The following is a 22795-nucleotide window of genomic DNA, read 5'->3' on the forward strand; positions in this document are numbered from 1 at the left end:
AATCCAACCTTTAAGGACACCAATTTTCTTTGTGAATGAATAATGTATCGTAAATAAATAAATGTTCTTCCTTAAAATACAGGGTGCATAAGTTTGGACACCCCTATGTTAAATTCCCATAGAGGCAGGCAGATTTTTATTTTTAAGTATTTATTTTTATTTATTTTTTAGGATACTATGCATCCTGATAAAGTTCCCTTGGCCTTTGGAATTAAAATAGCCCCACATCATCACATAGCCTTCACCATACCTAGAGATTGGCATGGGGTACTTTCCATAAGATCATCTCTCAATGCAAATCAAACTAGCTATTAGGCTAACTGAAATAAAACCATGCCAATCTCTAGGTATGGTGAAGGCTATGTGATGATGTGGGGCTATTTTAATTCCAAAGGCCAAGGGAATTTTATCAGGATGCATAGTATCCTGGATCCATGAAGTAACTGGCCTTTAAAAATAAAAATCTGCCTGCCTCTATGGGAATTTAACATAGGGGTGTCCAAACTTATGCACCCTGTATTTTAAGGAAGAACATTTATTTATTTACGATACATTATTCATTCACAAAGAAAATTGGTGTCCTTAAAGGTTGGATTTTTCCTAATTTTTTAAATTAAGGCATTAAGTTCAGTTTCCAAAAGATGATTTTTTATTCCTCTTTTTAGTCAACTTTAGTATGGGTGTCTAAACTTATGCATAGCACTGTATTATATACTAGTAATTATTTATCTATCTATACGTCCATCACAGTATATGTATATACTGTGTAGATATACAGTGTCTATCTATCTGAGTGACTAACTTGCTAAAAAAATCCAGCATTGCTGGTCACCAGCATAAGGCATAATTTGCATGTTCGGACCACCATGTGATGCTGGTTTGTTGTCACCACCATGGGGAGAATATATTCAAATATATACATACACTATATATCTATATGTTTGTTTTCCAGTATTTATGTTCTAGAAACTTCTCTAAAAAGAAGCTTTTAAGTGAGAGTAGGTCAGTGTAGCAGAAGTGCAGGGTGGAGGTGAGGGTTTAGATTATGTGATATAGGTCAGGCCTGCTCCTTTTTTTTTAGGGTGTAACTTCTGCCTTCACACACATACTTACACTACAGCAGCACAGAGGAGACAAAGGGAGAGAGTGAGTAGCACATGGCTAGTGGTTTGACTCTGATTAAAAGTAAAATATACTGTGATTCTTCTCCATTCGTCCACAAGGATCCTTTAAGACATCAGCCAGTGAACTGGGCTCAAAAGACAAAATGTCAAGAAAAGTGTTCAACACTACATGCCTAATGAAAGCAATGACATGCTGCATGGTGAAATGCAATACTGCTTTAATGACAGTGTTAAAACTAGACAAACATGTATAAATAGTGTTTTATGTAGAAAAGTAATCACCATTTGAACAAATATAAGATTATTCACATATAAGCAGTCAGAGGGTCCTGATCATTGCTAGGCCTCCGGTCTGGAGCAAACATCCACATGTAAAGTCACACCCACTGACACACAATAGTCCACAGTGCAAACAGTATCAGATCCGTGGTTCCCACTGATGGGTATTCACTCACATAATGGGACACACCAGAAGAAAACATAATTGATGGATGTCATGTCACATCAACTGCATTCATTATTCACAGGAGAATGAGGATATTGTCATGTGCATTTGTGCAACAAGTTTGTACAATTGCACACAGTTACCCAGATAATAAATTAAAATAATAATAAAAAGGAAATCTATTATCCCACTGTGCTTAACAAGAGAGGCCAAAGATCTTCCTATAGTAGCGCGCACACACACACACACACACACACACACACACACACACACACACACACACACACACACTTGGATTATCTATAGGGTGAAATATTATCCCTGGATGTGTGAACGAGTAAAAATAGAGAGAGATGCAGTTTAAATGTGGACCTCCTATCATGCTCTCCAGCAACTCAGAAAAAGTGCAGTCAGCAAACACTGGTGATCATTTCTGCACGCTGCATCTGCTAATGTGACATCAGTTTTAGTGTCAATTTAAACACACTAAAATTCAAATTTGAATTACTCTTTCACTAAGCCCACCTTGAAACTTACTGAAAAAAACGTACTCAGCCATTGTTGCCGTTCACCATATTACTAGACTTATTCATGCAAGTCCATGGATGTTCTGGGTGCTTTGATAGTTAGATGATTTTAAGAAAATAAAGAAATTACTCAAATATGATAAAACTTTGTTGCAAAGAACTTTATATTTACTTTTATTTTACACTGATTCACAGATTCACAGCCTTTTAAAGTCACAATACTGTATAATTGAAGGAGTTTTTTTTTTTATCACTTTGAGCACATTTTACAGAACATAAAAATTAACTGTTCACATAAATCTCCAATTCTTTCCCATGGAATGTTTTATAAAGCTCCTCTGACTTAGCAACCGTTGTCAAGGGTTACTCAAGGGAGCTTACAGGGTTACTCAAAATAAATCACGATGATGCTTAATGCAGATACACTGAACAAAATTATGAAAACCGAAAACCAGTCAGTATCTGGTGTGACCACCATTTGCCTCAAGCAGTGCAACACATCTCCTTCGCATAGAGTTGATCAGGTTGTTGATTGTGGCCTGTGGAAAGTTGGTCCACTCCTCTTCAATGGCTCCGGAAGTTGCTGGATATTGGCAGGACCTGGAACACGCTGTCGTATACGCCGATCCAGAGCATCCCAAACATGCTCAATGGGTGACATGTCCGGTGAGTATGCTGGCCATTCAAGAACTGGGATGTTTACAGCTTCCAGGAATTGTGTACAGATCCTTGCAACATGGGGCCGTGCATAATCATGTTGCAACATGAGGTGATGGTCGTGGATGAACGGCACAGCAATGGGCCTCAGGATCTAAGGATCACGGTATCTCTGTGCATTCAAAGTGCCATCAATAAAATGCACCGGTGTTCGTTGTCCATAACATACGCCTGCCCATACCATAACCTCACCGACACCATGGGCCACTTGATCCACAACTTTGACATCAACAAACCACTTACCCACATGACACTATACACGCTGTCTGCCATCTGCCCTATACAGTGAAAACCAGGATTCATCTGTGAAGAGAACACCTCTCCATGCAGAGCATGCAGATGAGCTTCCCTGAGACGGTTTCTGACAGTTTGTGCAGAAATTCTTTGGTTATGCAAACCGATTGTTGCAGCAGTTGTCCGAGTGGCTGGTCTCAGACGATCTTGGAGGTGCTGTGAAGATGCTGGATGTGGAGGTCCTGGGCTGGGGTGTGGTTACACGTGGTCTGCGGTTGTGAGGCTGGTTGGATATACTGCCAAATTCTCTGAAACGCCTTTGGAGACGGCTTATGGTAGAGAAATGAACATTCAATTCACGGGCAACAGCTCTGGTGGACATTCCTGCAGTCCGCATGCCAATTGCACGATCCCTCAAAACTTGCGACATCTGTGGCATTGTGCTGTGTGATAAAACTGCACATTTTAGAGTGGCCTTTTATTGTGGCCAGCCTAAGGCACACCTGTGCCAATAATCATGCTGTCTAATCAGCATCTTGATATGCCACACCTGTGAGGTGGATGGATTATCTCGGCAAAGGAGAAGTGCTCACTAACACAGATTTAGACAGATTTTGAACAATATTTGAGAGAAATAGGCCTTTTGTGTACATACAAAAAGTCTTAGATCTTTGAGTTCAGCTCATGAAAAATGGGGGCAAAAACAAAAGTGTTGCGTTTATAATTTTGTTCAGTGTATATATATGTGTGTGTGTGCTTATACATATATATACATATATATATACATACATACAATGGTAGTCAGAATTGATGGCACCCCTGATAAATATGATAAAAAATGGCTGTAAAAAATAAATCTGCATTGTTTATCCTTTTGATCTTTCATTCAAAAAATTCACAAAAATCTAACCTTTCATTGAAGTAAAAGAATTGAAAGTGGGGGGTAAATAACATTATAAAATAAATGTTTTTCTCCAAAACATGCTGGACAGAATTGTTGGTACCCTGTTATTAAATACTTTTTGCAACCTCCTTTTGCCAAGATAACAGATCTGAGTCTTCTCCTATAATGCCTGATGAGTTTGGAGAACATCTGACAAGAGATCAGAGACCATTACTTCACACAGAATCTCTCCAGATCCTTCAGATTCACAAGTTCATGTTGGTGCTTCTTCTGTTCAGTTCACTCCACTCATCAGGTCAGGGAACTGGGACGGTCATGGCAGAAGCTTCATTTTGTGCTCAGTTACCCATTTTTGTGTTGATTTTGATGTTTGTTTTGGACCGTTGTCCTGATGGAAGATCCATCCACGGCCCATTATAAGATTTCTAGCAGAAGGCGTCAGGTTTTGATTTTTTATCTGTTGGTATTTGCTAGAATCCATAATACCATGTATCTGAACAAGATGTCCAGGACCTCCAGCAAATAAATAGGCCCACAACATATAAGATCTAGCAGTATATTTAACCGTAGGCATGGGGTACTCTTCATCCCTGTTTGCACCAAACACATCTGGTGGGCTTGCTGCCAAAAAGCCCTTTTTTTTGTTTCATCTGACCACAGAATCCGGTCCCCTCTGAAGATCCAGTCGTGTCTAAAAACTGAATATGCTGGAGTTTATTTTTGGAGGAGCGAGGAGGATTTTTCTTGAAACCCTCCCAAACAACATGTGGGGATGTAGGGGTTGTTTGATCATTTTTTTTAGGCTTTCTGACCCCCAAGACTCAACTAATCTCTGCAATTCTCCATCTGTGATCCTTGGAGAGTCTTTGGCCACTCAAACTTTCCTCCTCACCGTCCATTAAGACAATATAGACACACGTCCTCTTCCTGGCAGATTCGTAACATCTTTAGTTGATTGGAACTTCTTAATTATTGCCCTGATGGTCAAAATGGGGATTTTCAATTCTTTAGCTATTTTCTTACAGCCACTTTCTATTTTGTGAAGCTCAACTATCTTTTGCTGCACATTATAACTATATTCTTTGGTTTTACTCATTGTGATGGATGATTAAGGGAATTTGGCCTTTGTGCTTCCTCATATTTAAACTCCTGTGAAACAAGAAGTCATAGCTGGACAATTTCATGTTCCTAGTCACCCTGGTGTGCTAAATAAAGGTAAATATTAATGAGAATATCCTTCAGAGATATTTTTCTTATAAAAAATTCTAGGGGTATCAATAATTGTGGCCAACGTGTTTTGGAGAAAAACATTTATTTCGTAATGTTATTTACCCCCCAATTTCAATTCTTTTACTTCAATGAAAGGTTACATTTTTGCGAATTTTTTGAAGGAAAGATCAAAAGGATAAACAATGCAGGTTTATTTTTTTACAACCATTTTTGTTTATATTTACCAGGGGTGCCATTAATTCTGACCACCACTATATATATATATATATATATATATCCTGCATCTATCCAGCAAGATGTCTGTAAATAAAGAGCAAGCGCCCATCTCTGCCATGACCGCAGTGGGTCTTTCCTGCCTCTTCGTAGCCTGTTCTGTGATAGGAGCTAATCAGAGTCTCTTTCTCACTAAAGGCCTGCTAGCTGAAGTCACTTAGCAGGGTTAACGTCAGGCATAATGAAATATTAAAGTCTGTCTGTAACTGCCACTATTGTTGCCCCTCGGAATAAGATATAACCCATTTTTGACAAGTTTTCATCCTCCTCACATAGAAGACACTACACGCAAACCAAATCAGCTACAGAGAACAGGGTAATGAATAATCTATTTCATATTCCAAAGGCACCCGCTGCTTGGAGAAGGAGAGAGAGAGAGAGAGAGAGAGAGAGAGAGAGAGAGAGAGAGAGAGAGAGAGAGAGAGAGAGAGAGAGAGAGAGAGAGAGAGAGAGAGAGAGAAAGGAGGGAAGGAGACAGGGAGACATAGAGGGTGAAAAAGAATGAAAAGAAAGGAAGAGAAAAAAAAGAAGGGAAAAAATAGATGCAGCAGATGATACCGCCAGCCAGCCGAAGGCGTCACGTGACACCTCTAATGTTTAAATAATAAAAAAGGGGATATAAACAAATCATTAGCCCCCCCGAAGGTTGTTTAATGCAATTTCTTAATGAACATAATAGCCACAACTAATAATGAAAGAAAATAAAAACATCTAAATGGGCCCCAACTTATCGTCAGCGCTCAATTATTTCCTTGTCAAGTTGTTATGATTTAATGAGCCCCAGTGGGACTGACGGCTGTCAGTCAGCTCTGACTTTTTGACACCATTACAACTTCAAATAGAGCCGCAGCCACGCTGCTTTTCCACCAGCCACACGCTGCTGAGAGGATCTGACAGGCCCAAGTAGAGAGAGAGAGAGAGAGAGAGCGAGAGACAGATAACGCACACACAGACACTGAGCCAGCAAAAGACACCAATACACATCCAAGTCATTACATGTACAGCCGACTGATGTCTCGCATACACACTCGCAGGTGTGGGAAACACGCATGTGAGGAAAACAAGGACAAACAAATCTCATTGCTATCGTACTTAAACGCACACTCTCTTTCTCTTCGCCATTTGATGCAAAACCCAATCACAGAGGTCATTATCTGATGAGGTTTGTTAAACTGGCGGGATTCAGCTCCCCCTCATCCTTTCTCTTCCTTCCTCAACTTAATGATAACTCTCAATAGGTTGGCCCCACATGGGACACGCGGAGCCGCACTATTTTGTTGGCCATTAATTTGGCGCTTTGAAGCCATAGCTGTGAAGTAGAGGCAGAGAAAACCCCCCACCAGGCTGCTTCCAAAATAAGACAATCCACCGGCCTGAAACAGAATATCAAATGCCGTCTGCCTGTCTGTCTGACAGTCCATCTGTCTGTCCGCCAGGCACCTCGATTGGCAGAGGTGTGTGCGCATGCGTCACGTGTGGCAGGGCTGTTGAGCTTGAGGTGATAGGAAGAGCTGTGGCACGTGTGTTAAAACCTAGTTCCAAAACCTAGTGAGTTGCCTACGTAGGCATCATCACAGGAGCGCTCCCCGTGTGAAGGCCAAGAGATGAAGGCCTAATAATATGCTGCCTTTTAAGACACCTTCTTTGCCCAAATTTTAAGGCAGCATAATTTGTGGGGAAAAAAGAATTCACAGAATGCAATGTGACAACTCTGAAAAAAACAAATTTAAAAAAAATAAAACTAAGATGCAGGACGAACTAAGAAAAATGTCCATTATATAGCTGATTCAACACCAAAAACAGCTGTACTTCATTTTACCTAATGTTTTTTTTTTAAAGATTTAATTTTGGCCGTTTTATTAGGATAAGACAGTAGCTAGACAGGAAGTGAGGTGGGAGAGAGAGAGAGAGAGAGAGGGGGGGGGATGGGATCGGGAAAGGTCCACGAGCCGGGACTCGAACTTGGGTCACCCGAAGCACAACGGCGCTACATGCACTTGCCCACGAGGCTATCGGCGCCTTCACAAACATCGATTATTTATCCTTCGCATTGTAATTAGATGCTAATAGCGAACTTTAAAAAACTATTTATTAAAAAAGGACAAATAAAATGAAATGTTGATAAACATAATATAAAAATATATACAATATATAACAATATACATAAAAATATAAATATAAAATTGATTATTTGACTTTATGTTTAACACATTATGCCATTAGCTTCACAACATGCTAACAGCTAACTCTTCAAAGTCGACATGAAATGGAAGTTGAGAAATGGCTTCTTGAACAAGACGTCGGACGGGACTTGATGTTGTTCGACTGCATCGATTCACTAAAAGCGTTTGACTCATTTGCAACATGTATTCGAAAATGTTTACCTTTAGCTTGACAGCAAACTCTTTCAAATAAATATTTTTTGTAGTCTGTTCAAAGTTGCTGACAATGTAAAGGGTCCCAAATCAGTTATTTATGAGGTATAATTTCAGCTAGTGATGCTGCTTTGGACGTCAGCTGCCTATGTAGGCATTAGACATCAAGGGAACTCACTGCGTTTTGGAACTGAGCCGGAGTGTATGGCGATACACACATAAATATATAAAAGTACACAAACTGGAATCCTCACATAAATAACAAACTAACTGAAATGAACTATTAGCACATAGTTATCTTTACCTTCTTTCTTCTACCCTAATACGCAAACAGCAGGTGAAAGCCTGGAGCAGACTCCCAAATTTCGCATATTTCCATACTGATGCTTGCTAGTTGGTCTTCCTATAGGAATAATGAAGTACATTTGCAACATTGCACAGTAGAGACAAATGATGTGATTTTAATGTCAAACATTGATGGCTAAAACAAATTCCAGATAAATTGAAAGAAAGATACAGCGAAAAATACAGTACAATTCATCTGAAATGACAAATAAATACAGGAAATACATTTCTTATTAGTACGACTGACTACGGTTACTATCATGCTGTCAGATTTGATTAGTAAAGGTAAGAGTGGACATGGATATTTTCTTGTTCAAAGCAGTCCTGCTGGTTTAACTAAACACATGCGAGGTCTTTGCTGACCTTAGAGGAACAGCGTGAGAAGCTACTAATCCTGGATGAAGGGGGACTGAGAGACGGGCGTGTGACCTTTGGGCTGTGTGTAGTGTGTGATTCTGCACCGTGTGCTAAATGGTACTGCTCCGGGGGCCTTGCCTTGTGTACGGCTCACACACACACACACACACATATACCTGATGGATAGGAATTTCCAGTACCTTTTGGCTCTCATGCCCTTTTCCCGTCTACAAAACCCCCCAAAACTAAACATTAAACAGCAGGTTATGACATAGGTTGATGTTCGTCTTCCTGTTCTTCATCCATCTGATGTTCTCATCATGGTCCTTGTGTCCACACATCCGTGCCGGGTTTCTCTCTGGGTCGGTAAGTTTAAAAAGTAATGGACGCAGCATAAATATAAGGAGAGAGAGGGTAGACACGGTCCCGCTCCGCTCGAGAGCAGCGAGGAGAGGCCCCCTGTCACTGCCCACCAGGAATGATTCATGTGAACAATTTGTCCTAATTACTCCAGCCCAACACTTTTGTCACTATTAATCTTACACACACGCTCGTACACACTCACACATGCACGCATAGGGCCAGTCAGTGGAGATCAGTGCCCTCGCAAATTGAAATAGATGGCCAAGACGATGGTGAGGAGGATGATGGCCCCCAGGATGAAGACCAGGACACGATTCTGAATGATCCTGTGGGTGAGGAGAGGGAGAGATGGAGAGAAAGAGAAGACAAGAGAAAGAGATTTTATGTTAAGGACATTAATCGAGACAGTAGTAAAACCTACGATTTAACATCTTCACACAAAATAACATGCATGTGATCGAGTACATGCCTCGCATCAAAAATGAATAATTTTTTTTCTGACTGAACTCAAACAGATTTCACTTCAGTCAGATCGGTCTAAAAAAAACAAACACATACTATTGTGCAAAACATGTCACAACGGCATGACAACTTTGCCTTTTTCCTCACCATCTGTCTGCAGACACGCTCAGAGCATTTATTTCTCTCTAAAAAGTAAAAAGTGTAGCTTGTGGCATTCCTCCAGCTAATAAAATTCACATATTTACTGAAGGAATTCTCCATAAAACTCACTTTCCTATTATCACATGACCAAACAAAAAAGGCAATCAGTGCCTGAAAGACTCCATAGATTCACTCAGTAATTCACAAAGTTCTACAAATCAGTTGCATATTTATTTATTAAACATATTATGCCCAATTTAATTGTGATTTCAAGTATAATTCACAATAACAGAAAAAGAGTAACAACAAAAATACAGTAAAAACAGTAACATTGTGAAATATTATTGCAATTAAAATAACGGTTTTCTATTTTGATATACTTTAAAATGTAGTTTATTCCTGTGATGCCAAAGCTGAATTTTCAGCAGCATTACTCCAGTCTTCAGTGTCACATGATCCTTAAGAAATCATTATAAAATGCTGATCTGCTGCTCAAGAAAACATTTCTTCATTTCATACACTTTACCATCCATATCATATCATACAGCAGAATTTTCCCCCAAAAAAGAAAATGCTGAAAAATGTCTGTTTGCTCAGAACTGAGAAAAACAAACTGTTTGAAAAGTGACAAAGTGGGTGTGTGGATGAGTACAGTGAGGGTGAGAGCAGGAGTTGAGACCCTGGGATGATCTCTCGGGGTGAGTTTTTGTCTCCAGTGTCATTCCTGATAAATGACAGAATTATCCCATGTGCTGACATGTGGAGAGAGCAGGACCACTGTCCACTCCTATAAGCAGGAGATGAATAACTCACACACACCCATTCATCACCACTGCAGCCGAGCAGCACTCTTCCCCATCCAAACACACACACCTCTCACAGATACAGAGATGTACAGTAAAGAAAGCAAAATAGCATTACAATCCACACCTCAATGCTGCTGCACAAAACTGACTAGTATTCATGCGTTTATGCTCCGATATGTTTATTTTGATACGATAAACCATCAGAGGCTTTTTTCACTGCACTGACGAAAGGTGAGCTCTGATTGGATGCTAGGCTGGCATAATTCATAATTGGGAGTGCATGCTTGACGGAGGACATTAATCAGAGCATGTTTAGCAAGGCCAGATCTCCCACATGTCTCTTTAAGTAACATTCATTATTTACACTGGCTACACACACACACGTTAGGTTTTGGTATCTTAGTGGGGAATTTCCATAGACAATGTTTTTTTATACAGTACAAACTGTATATTCTATCCCCTAACCCTATCCCTAAACCCACACCCAACACACACACACACACACACACACACACACACACACACACACACACACACACACACACACACACACACACACACACACACACACACACACACACACAAACAAACTCCAAGCAAGAGGACAGACTGTTCATGATGTTCAGAGATGTGCTGGTGCCTAAAGGGACAGGAAACAGCCGTGGGAGAGGGACGAATGGGAATTCTTGGGTCTGTTTAAAGAATGTGTGTTAAAAGATGGTAGGGCTGATTCTGTGCTCAGTGCTACTTGAGGTAAGCTTATGTCAAGATCATGTGACCCTTACGTATTTTCCAATTCCTGTTAATCAATATTAAGATAAAGTACACTATTCAGAAGTTTCAGGTCAGTACATTTAAATAATAATAATAATAATAATAATAATAATAATAATAATAATAATAATGTTTTCAGCAAGGAAACATTAAATTGATCAAAAGTGACTACAAAGACATTTGTCATGCTACAAAATATTTCAATTTCAAATAAATGCTGTTCTTTTGAACTTCTATTCATCAAAGAATCCTGAAATAAATGTGTCATGGTTTCCACAAAAATATTAAGCAGCATTATTACTTTTAACATAGATGATAATAAGAAATGTTTCTTGAACAGCAAATCAGCATATTAAAATGATTACTGAAGGATCATGTGACACTAAAGACTGAAGTAATGATGCTAAAAATTAAGCTTTGCCATCACAGGAATAAAATACATTTTAAAACATATTAAAATATAAAAAGTTATTTTGATCAAACAAATTGAGCCTTGGTGAGCATTAAATACTTCTTCCAAAAACATTAAAAAGTCTAACAGACTACAAACTTTGTATATAAATAGATGAACATTACTGTCTTTTGACAAATTGTTACCATGATTTTAAAATCAATAAGCCAATTGAAGCTGTTCTGCACAATGATTCTACCCTGGTAAAAAGGGTTTAGGCAGGATCGTCATTTAATGTGTATTTTAACACACAACCTCAAGAAAATTCATGGACTCATAAATCAATTTCTACTAACCTTAATTTTCTGACCAAAACCTCAGCTGTAGATTTTTGACTGAAGTGCAAGAGATTAAATACAGTGTGTGTGTGTGAGAGGATCAGGGGCCAGGCTGAGCTGTTAGCAGTAATGTAGATTAATCTGCCTTTGGTAAGGCTGCTCTGACAGGCCCTTGAGGGTGGGCGGAGAGGCCCCGGGCAGCCCCACATCCAGAGCGAGTGAGTGAGTGGCCCAGTCATCACAGAGAGCAGCCACGCTTCCTTCACTTCAACAACACCAGGCCTAAAAACACTCTGAAAAAAGCACTGGAAAGTGCACACATCTATTCACTGAGTACCGTTGTAATTTGAGGAACATGTTTGGGGAAGTAATTCATCCTGTCATGTACGAGAGCTCAAATACTCACTGATGGAGGGGAACTTTTGTCTGTAAACTTTAAAATCTTGCCTTATGGCAGTCCCTTTCAACTTCAACTAAATATAACCACAAATGGATTTCAAAGAACAGAAGAACCGAAACACTATTTGTACACCTTTTGCACCTCTCTCAGAACCAGTCTGCATACTTGAGAGCCAAATGATGATGTAACTGACTGTTACTAATTTTTTTTATTACTGTTACTTATTTATTTTTCTCATTACACTGTATATTTGAATAACTTGAGTACTGGACTAATGCTGCTGAAAATTCAACTTTGCCATCACAGGAATAAATTACATTTTAAAATTAATAAAAATAGAAAACAGCTATTTTAAACTAATAATATTTCATAATATTACTGTTTTTATTGTATTGTTATTGTATCAGATTGAAAGCTGATTCTCATAAAACTGTATTTTCTGCTTGCTTTTTTCAAGGTAAATTTAGGTGTCTTTCCAAAAAAAGGACACTTGAAGACTCCAAAATGACACCAAATAACCAAGTGATATAAGGAATCCATATAATTCATAAATTTATGCACACACCAAAGCACCCATGAAAAAACAAATAAACAAAAAAAGAAACATTCACAGTGTATATTATGTGTTCAGTGCAACAGAAGTCAAGTTGCGATACCGAACAGGACCACATGGAGATGGCAAAAAAAAAAAAAAAAAAATTAAAATCAACCACCTTGACCTGACTGCATATACCTACTACAGTATATCATCTATTCAGAAATACTAAACACAGCAACATGACACATGGCACATGACAAATCAAAACATCATCCTGAATGTGTGTGGAAACAATGTGAATGTACTGAAATATGTCTGTGCATACCGTAGATACAATGTGCGATCACTGCATCAAGTGCGCACACACAGTTTGTTTGCGCATCAATATAAAGGACGCGTGCTTACTGTACGTCACTGCTATCGTCTTTACCATGATTACAATCCTCATCCATCAAAACTTTACTAGCAAGACGCTGGTTTGCTTTATCCAGTCGAGAAACGTAGTTTCCGTATCATCTGGCCATACAGCTGTTTTACAGCGAAACATGCACTGAAGTGAATAATTCACTGAAAATTATGGACTGCAAACATAGAAGTATAAAAAAAATTCTAAAGAATATCAATTTCTGCCCAGAGTTACAGGTGCTTGAGCCATTGTATATGTTCAGTGTGATAACCTCCAGACTTATATAATACAATATAATTAATATAATATAATATAATATAATAAAAACTATTGTTTAAAATGTTTGCAGTACATTTAATGGGTTGGAGTGATATTTTTCCTCCCTCAAATTTGGAAACGGACCAGATTGGAAACTACAACTGGAAAAGGAGCAATGGATACTTCTGTGACTAATCTATGGTTCCTCTACCTCTAGTCTCACCTGGGATGAATCACATTAAGGGGAGGACAGAGACAGAGAGAGCAGAAGAAAAGGTTATATCTGTTGCCTGTTTGATGGAGGTTCTATCCCATGCTGAACCATGTCTGGACAGAACAGAGCAGGACCCATCAAACCGCATCCATCCTCTCTGTCAAACACATGACAGAGGGCTGGAGGAGACCTGTTCATGTTGTCACAGCTCATAGCTCAGGGTAAACCTTCTTTTACATGTTCACTTTTTCTGTCTCTCTCTAGCTTAGGTCGGAAAAAAGAACCAGGGGCTCAATAATGCACATGTAAAATCAAATAAATAAAGGTTTCTTCAATGTAGCATATAAAGTAAAAATCATAACATTAAAACTTCACTGACTCACAACCATGCTCAACTAATATTAAATATTAAACACTTCAAGTACTCACACTTGTTAAATTGTTAGCATGATCTCATGTACCAATAGAAATTTATTATGTCTAGTTGGGCCAGAGATAAGACTCTACGCAGTTCAATTCCCATGCTGGAATAAATGAATTTATGTTTTTTAATGAACCAAGTCAAACTGTAACTCTGGTAGATCACATTTGGTTTTATTTCATTGACTTGATTAAACTCACTCAGCAAAACCTATTCACACACTACTACTGCAAAATATTACCTAAAAAAGGTAAAAACTATAGTAATTTAAGTATATTAACAATCATAAATTAAAGAACACGAACATTTCAGTTTGGGATCGGTTAAAAATTTTTGTTTTTGAAAGAAGTCTCAGCTAACCAAGACTGCATACAGAATTACAGTATAAAAAAATACAGTATAAACCGTAATATTGTGAAATTCCTACAATTTTCTTTTTTTAATGTATTTCAAAATGTATTTTTTTATGTCACGCTGAAGCTGAATTTTCAGCAGCCAATACTCCAGTCTTCAGTGTCACATGATCCTTCAGAAATCAGTCTAATATGCTAATAATTTGGTGCTCAATAAATATTTCTTATTATTTTCAATATTGAAAACAGTATGCTTAATATTTTTGTGGAAACCTTGATACATTTTTTCAGGATTCTTTGACGAATAGAAAGAATAGCATTTACAGAAGTAGTTTTTTTGTAACAATGTAAAAGTGTTTACAATCACTTTTGATTCATTTAAAGCATGCTTGCTGAATAAAAATATTATATTATTTTCTTTAAAAAAACATACTTTTGAACAGTAGCGTATAACTTTACATGTATAACGTGAAGACAAGGATCCACAGCATCTGTCCCAAATACAGTACTTATTTAATAAATAAGGTATGCACAGACATTTATTTTATTACTATAAAAAATCTATAAATTAAAAGTTTTTCCTGTTTAAGAATAATTAAAAAGTTGGATAAAAGTCACGTTATGTCAGCAATAATCAACAGACCCCCCCCCCATTTACATTTTTTATTTAATTATTTATTTAAATTTTATAAAAGATGATCAAACCACCTAATTATGTTTGTGTTTTTTATGGTGGTGTCTGGAACCCTCAAACCCCTCTTCAATTGAAGACCCTTCAGTTGAGAATCTCTGTCTTAAGCACACTGTGACTTTCTCAGTGTGAAGCTCACAAGCTGAACATTATACGTAAGCAGGCACTGCCAAAATAACTCCTTCCAAAAGCAGCAGACAAAATTAAACTGAGTCAATTGGGTTAAAAACATAAGTCTAACCTCAGAAGCACAACGCCAAAGAATGAACGACTGTGTGTGTGTGTGTGTGTGTGTGTGTATGTGAGTGTGTGTGAGAGAGAGAGAGAGAGAGAGAGGGAGAGAGAGAGCGAGAGAGAGAGCGAGAGAGAGAGAAAGAAGGAGAGCGAGTTCAAGCTACGAAAAGCCCATTTATCAGTGGAGGTGGTAGAGGAGACAGAGACAGATGAAAATAATGAGGAGTTTTCTGTCAGGAAAGATTTACAAAATCGTACCCGCGTTATTAAAATTTAAAACCTTTTTCCCCTTCTTTCCCACTATTTTTTTTCTCTCTCTCGTACACTCTCAGTTCCCCTTATTAGTAGCCCTAATGAGGGCAGTGGTACACCTCTACGCCTGTGTGTGTGGGGGGAGGTGGGTGATGGAAGTTTACCCCATTTGAACACCACCACCACCCAAGCACCACACACACACAAACACACACATATATTCATAAACACACACACCCTTTCACAATCATCCCAAAACAAAACATCCCCCAGCAAACTCTCATAACACCACAAACTGAAAACAAACACATATACAGTCTAAAACCTGCATTTTTGTCATTTAAACCTCTTAATAAACAGCAAGTTTTAGAAGTCTGAAACAATTAAAACAGTGCAACGTAATATGAAATAAAAATACTACATATTCTAGTCACTAATCATATAAGCAAATTTGTGACTAACTTTCATAAATTTGAGTGTTCATTTACTTTTGAAGCCGATAAAAGGAATAGCTGACTGTGAGTGGTCTGTATTTTCTTTTTTCTTTCTTTTTTTAACCATATCATGTATTGTACTGCACTGGAGCCAGACAGAAGCAAAAGAAGTGAAAGTGGGAGGAGAGTCAGCAGGATCAATGTGTTCACTAATGGTCTGACTGATGGACATGATTCTCTACGTGTGTTGGTACGGTGAGGAAGGCCTGTGGAACTGATCCTGTGTTAAGAGTGTGTGATCACACTCTAACAAAGATAAATGTTTTAGCAGGGCTTCTCAGCTGCCTTACTGTACATGTCAAAGCGGCCTTTAAACCACCTTACCTGTCAATAGCTCAGAGCTTTAGATGTAATAAAGACAGGCAATAGCGTTCTTTTGTAGTCGCTTTCAGAGTGACGTAGAGAGTCAGCATTAGCAACTGTGATGGAGCTAGCAGCTGTCAGTGAGAACTGGACTGAAGGGTGATTTTGAGATTTATGCCAATGGTACAATTATGTTTTGACCAATTAAATTCATTTGCCAAAATGTTGCCATCTTAACATTGAGACATTGGCCAATAACTGTACTCACAACCTGGCAAGTTTTCCAATAATCTTATTAATTTTTTTAGTAAATAGTGTAAAAGTTAAGTTACAAAACATACCGGACACATCTGTTCTCTAAACATCAGCATCAGGCTATTGACAACCTATTTAAAAAATGTCATGTTCAGTACATGGGAAGAGCATGAACAGGAGGGACTTTACAAGACTTTTAAGGCTTAATCAAACACACACACACACACACACACGCATACAAGAACGCCAGAAAAAAAAAAACTGCATTTAATTGCATGTAATTGACTTAAAAAGTCCCCAGCACTGTGTAATTTCCAAAAGAAAAACAGTAGTTTGCCCTCCAGAGCATTCTGAAACGCATATACACACCCACACACACACCATGGCTACTTTAACAGGGCTGAAGTGTATAATAGAGCCGTTAAATAGGGTTTTATTAGCGTGATTATGGGGTGGTGGAGCTTGCTACAGTACTCTTATCATCTGGAGCTGGACTCAGGAGCCGCTCCAATCAGTGAGGTCTGACTGTCCTATCACGCACCGTTGTGTAGATTCAGGAAGAATATCACTGAACTTTGGTTGGCACAGATGAATCTTGAGATGTTGCCAGTGCTGCGACTGTGAATGCCTCCTAATGATTTCACTCCATATCCCCCTTTCTCGCTGTCATCATGTCTATCATCAGAACGACATGCCGCCTGTGCAACCCACTCATGGAGAAGTCTGCTTCTTAACATGGATCAACAAACTAAGACGAGTGTAAAAGGTTATAAAGGGAATTGCTGAAGAGAGAGCACCAACACACAGGCATGAATATTGTACACATACACACAGGCTGAGACTGGCAAATCACACGGCCCCGTTCAACTCGTAGCGCTCCAACTCTGAAAGACAAACGAGCTCCTGCACATTTGGAGCAGCCCATGTGTCGGTAAGCTGTCTTTATGAGCTACACACACACATACATAACGAACACTTCTACGCCACACACTCATGTATTTTTTATTGCCCAGCTAACAATCTGACTAGAAACCTAGACTGGGATTTTAGACCCCTACAGGAGGAAAGAGGGAGGGATGGAGAGTGAGACTAGGAGAGAGGGAGTAAAACAGAAGATGAGTTCAGAATCAGGTGCTATTTAAAAAGGTTGAGACCGAGAAACGGAGAAACACTTAGTTGGCACTACTTCCTGGAACCTCTTTTGCTCGCAAAAGATTCCAGCAGCTGTAGCCTGCTGTCGTGGAGTGTCCAAGCGAGATTCCCTGCTCCCTCTAATTTTCCAGGAGCCCGGGACCTAACTGGCACTCTGCCAACTTAGTAGCACTCTCTTGATTTCTGTTTGAAAATCTAGTGAGTTGCCTATACGTAAACAGTACTTTAAGGCATTGTAGTTGAATTCCAACATGAAAGATGCCTCAATATGGACAACCTCATTTCAAACTCACAAAATATGTCGACATATATCGATCTAACATCGTTTTAAAAGGTAATGAATCGATTGTATCGATACTAGGAAATAACGCATTGGATTTAAGCACGTCAGACTTTATAAGGATGTTTTTTTCTTAGCACTTTTAAAGATAAAGGCGTTAAACGTTACTCGATTCAGTCTGCCTATCTGTGACGTGATCGCCATGCGTGACGCGCCAGCAGCAGCGCAAAGACAACAAGCAGCGCAAAGTCTCTCACCTCAGAAAAACGGACTTTCCTGTCCTATACTGCAGTAGCGCGCACTCTTCAATTGCACGCGCAAATGCGGCAGCGTGCGCTGCAGGCTTATATCGTTTCACTATATATAAAGCACAAAATAAACTACAAGCATGCAACGTCGTTACGTTTTAAATTAGAAAAAAACGTGTTGTCCAGATTCAGTAATTGATACCTGATTCCCTTTCAAGAATTTTTGGCTAAAAAGTCACTGAATCGATTTCAAGTCACTGAATCGTTTTGGATCGTATCGTTCTAAATGAACCAATATCGTCCTTGAATCGTATCGACAACCACGAATCGCGATACGAATCGAATCGTTGTTAAAATGAATCGTTACACCCCTAATATATATATATAGTCAGAATTCTTGGCACCCTTGGTAAATCCTTTTGATCTTTTATTAAAAAAATTACAAAAATTTACTCTTCAACTCCACTACTATTACTGTGATTGTCTTAAATTTCCTCTATTTATACCTATATCACTAAAATATCCCATTACTTACCAATGTACCTGCATACACCACTATATCAATATCTATATATAGCTGTTTTCTCTCTTTGTTTTTGTTTTGTTTTTCTCTCTCCTGTATGTATATGTGTGTCATTGATTTCTTGCCTTGTGTAAGCTACTGTTTTGTTAATTTGCAAAAAAAAAAAAAAAAAAAAATCTAACCTTTTATTGAAGTAAAATAATTGAAAATAGGAAAACAAATGTGTTAAATGTTATATTATATAATTTAAAATATATAAAAAATACAAAAGTTATTTTGAAATTGCATTTCATAATATTACTGTTTTCCTGTATTTTTGATTCAATTAATGCAGCCTTATATTTAATGCAGCCTTATATTTAATGCAGCCTTATATTTGTGTTTGCTTTTCCATTTTTTTGATTATCACAATACTGTATTATTAACTTACCAACATGTTATTGTCAAACTCCACTGAAATTGAAAGTCAAGACTTTGTTATATAGCTGCCTATATAGTGTCTGCCAAAGAAGTCTAGGTAGGCAGCTCACTAGGTTTTGGACCAGAATTTCTTTCTTCTTCAGCTCTTTCATTCTGGCTTTTTTTTACATTTTTTTTTTTAATACTTTATCTCACCACTATCTCTTATTCTATAAAACTCTGGAATCTCTCAATTTCATCATTCCTCACTTATTTATGCCTTTCCTTTTCTTTTTCTCTATCTCTGGTTAGAAGGAGGATGTTGATGTCAAAACGAGGTAGCGGATTAGTGCATATCTCAGGAACTTTCTCAAGGAGGGCATGCCTGTTCTCCACCACAGCCAATAACAAGGCAGTAAATATTATGTCTGAGTTTATGTCATGGGTAAATGTGCTGAGGCAGCAGTCAGCGTACCACTACTAATCCTGATTTCCCAGCACCCAATGCAGGAAACTTCAGAGAAAACAGAAACCCTCACTTGGCTGCTCAAAGTTCTCCCAGAACCGTTGCACAGGTAGGTGTGCCTATTTGAAATAACTGGGAATTTTGAGGTTGTGATAGATATACTGTATAAGCATTGCATTAAAATGTTTTTCCTTTAGGCTGTCGGGGCCTAACCTTTTCGTGAACTCAGCACAGGACACGCCACTGGTGAGGTTCAATGGACCAAACCACAAGCAAACAAGGTTTCAACAGGCTATAGATTGTATCTGTACTTGGAGACATATCACTAATTCCTGCTTTTGAAGACTTCCAATCTTTGACATCCCAACATCCTAACTGCACATTACTCTGTAATTTTTCTAGCTAGTCACTAAAATGTAAGTCTTTTTAGAGGCGCTTACAGAAACATGAGATAAAGACACCCAGGTAAAGCAACACTGTCTTTAACTCCTGACGTCCTCCTTTAACTCCCTATGCTCTGACCTACAGTACAAGGCTGAGCAGGATATTGAGACTTACTCGCAGTGTAATACGATCCCTCAGCAGCGCTCCAGGTTGACTGTGAATACAACGGCATTTATAAAAGCGAGATAAATTACTTTCACACAATTTGGGCGCGCTGCTAAGATTTCCGACAGAAAAGGTGGCTGCATTCCTTGAGGGAAGCAGCTGGGGATTGTATTTCCAGGCTTGTTGAAAGGGTGTAACACTAACCATGGAACCATGGGCCTCCAAAACTATGATGCTCATAAATTTTTATTGTTTGTTCAGTATTGAAATCTCATTAGAACTCATAAATCAGTGGTCTGTGTTGGCTGGTGACTTTCATGGAGAGCAGAGGAAAAAGGAAACGAAAGAATGGTTGAAGTTCTGGACGCTCTGTGTTAGGCGGGTCTGACCCGAGGCCATAGTTTGTAACATCTCAGTGTTGTGTTACACTAACAAAATCTAGTTATGAAGAGACAGATAAATAGAGCAAATTTCTAGAAGAAAAATGTGAGGCTACACAATTTAATATTTTATGGACCAAAATTTTCTGGCATTACTCAAAGTAAATTCCATAAAACACTCCAAGTTGTTACTGTTTCCCCCCCAAAAAGTCTAGAGACATGCTCTTTCCTTTTAATAACAAGCAACTTTACATAACATCATGCCGACATGTTTAGTTTAGCTAGAAGCCAAAGTAATAATCTCCACTCCCTCTAGTACATCCATTCACCCTGTGTTATTCTCTACAAGACCAGTGATACACATACCGCAGCAAGGCGATCATTTACAGCACGGATGTAATAAACAAATATTTATTTTATGGCTGACAAAGTTAACATGTAAATGTGATAAATGATATACGTTTAAATATGTTAACACCCTTTTTTAATATGACATCCCATCTGTTCTATTTGATTTCCAAAAACTAATTGGAAGCTGACAGCACCTGATCAGAGTGCACACACACAAAGTCCATAGTGAAGCACTTGTTTATCCACAAATGATGGAGAACTGACGAAAACACATTAGGGCTCAAATATTAGACTATGGACCTTTTTTGCTTGCGATATTTCACCAATGTGACTGCACCTTAATAAATAAAGTTTTTTTTTTCAAATCTATAGTATTTGTTTTTATGCGAATGAGACGAGTACAGAGTGCTGTTGAAACTGTTGTTAAGTGTCATCCACACAAACCAACAAACATAATTACATGTAGGCCTATTAATTGGTTATCTATTTTTTTTTTTTAAATCACTGTTTTAAACGGAAAAAATGCTAATTTCTGAAAATATATTATGATACAAACTCAAATACAAAAAAATCTTGCACGCTGCTGCAGCCTTGATCTCAAATTGCTACTGATTTGATACTGAGAATCAGTTTCAATACGAAGCCTGAAGTGACTAAAATTCACACTAACAGGAAATCTGTACAATGTAAAAGACATAACCACGGCACTACATGTCTTCAGAGAAGGCCATCATATGTGTGGCCAAAGATTGAGTGGAACTTGAAAAGACAAGGATACAATCAGGATAGGTTGGGGGGATATAGAGATGGTTATGCTTTTGAGAGGGAGCCTTTCAAATTCCTATCCAGAGGATAAAAGCTCTCAGAAAACAGCACTTAATCAGCTCAGTGCTTCAGCTGTCCTTGCCATGCTGTGTCACGGGAGTCACAGAGAGGAGCATCGAGTGTCCAAGATGACTCTGAAACAAAAACGGGGAGAGCGAGGGAGAGTGAAGAGTAGACCTTTCCAGCACCTTCTCAAATAAACACAAACTTCAGCCTTGAAGCTGTTGTTGTGTTCCACTTCTATCCTCAGGTGATTCTGGCTGCAAGAGGGTGAGGTTGCACTAATGGAAATATGGGAAAAATAATATTAATAGGAAAAGCAAAGCCCATGACTTATGCCGCTGCAAGGTCGACTCAAAAGACAAATGGAGGGAGGCCTGACATTTGGAGATTGCCATGGATCGAAACATTAAAGATAAATGACATTTTTACATTTTCTGAATAAAATGAGAGTGGTGCCATTATGCTATATAGGTTGCCATAGTGTTGCTATGAAGTTGTGGGCATTAGAATGTTACTATGGAGTTTTGGGTGGTTAGTTCAAGACAGGTCCTAACTTTTTAAAGTCAGTTAAATAAAAAGGTAGATCAGTCTAACTTGAATCAGAAAAGTATATGACTGATTATCCCTTGAAAAAATTCTAGTTGGTCAAATTAGTTCTTAAGACTTAACATAGTGGCTAAGTTTATGCAATTGGCCACAGCTGGTCTGTACGATAGTTTTGGTGCTAGTTATGGTCTATAGGATTTTCCAGGAGGAAATTTTGAAGTCTTCCTGAGAAGTTCATAATTATGATGTCAGGAGCTTTCAAATCACTTTGGTTAAAGCGAAATGGCAAATACTTTTTCAACAAAAATAAATAAATAAATAAAGCACTTTATTTTTGTAACTCTACTTCTACAAATTGATGAACAAAGAATGCACATAATTTAAATCAATTTATGAATAAATAAATAAACAATTTATTATGTTCTATCATAATTGTACAATTATATTG

General features: G+C 38.3%; 1 protein-coding gene across 8 annotated transcripts in view; it reads right to left on the minus strand.

Annotated features, from left to right (window-relative positions):
* Positions 1-7878: 7878 nt before the first annotated feature.
* The window catches only part of vti1a (vesicle transport through interaction with t-SNAREs 1A), a 144814-nt gene continuing 129897 nt past the window's right edge, over positions 7879-22795 (minus strand). For 4 of the 8 annotated variants that reach the window (XM_079851621.1, XM_079851625.1, XM_079851620.1 and 1 more), the window contains one exon: positions 19235-21932. In XM_079851621.1, coding sequence (XP_079707747.1) covers positions 21899-21932 — 34 coding nt within the window. In that variant the 3' untranslated portion in view covers positions 19235-21898. Of the gene's footprint in view, positions 9221-19234; positions 21933-22795 lie in introns of those variants that run through there. The other 4 variants (XM_079851618.1, XM_079851622.1, XM_079851619.1 and 1 more) reach the window with 3 other exon arrangements.

This window comes from Squalius cephalus (genome assembly GCF_949319135.1).
Source record: "Squalius cephalus genome assembly, chromosome: 19".
NCBI lineage: Eukaryota > Metazoa > Chordata > Actinopteri > Cypriniformes > Leuciscidae > Squalius > Squalius cephalus.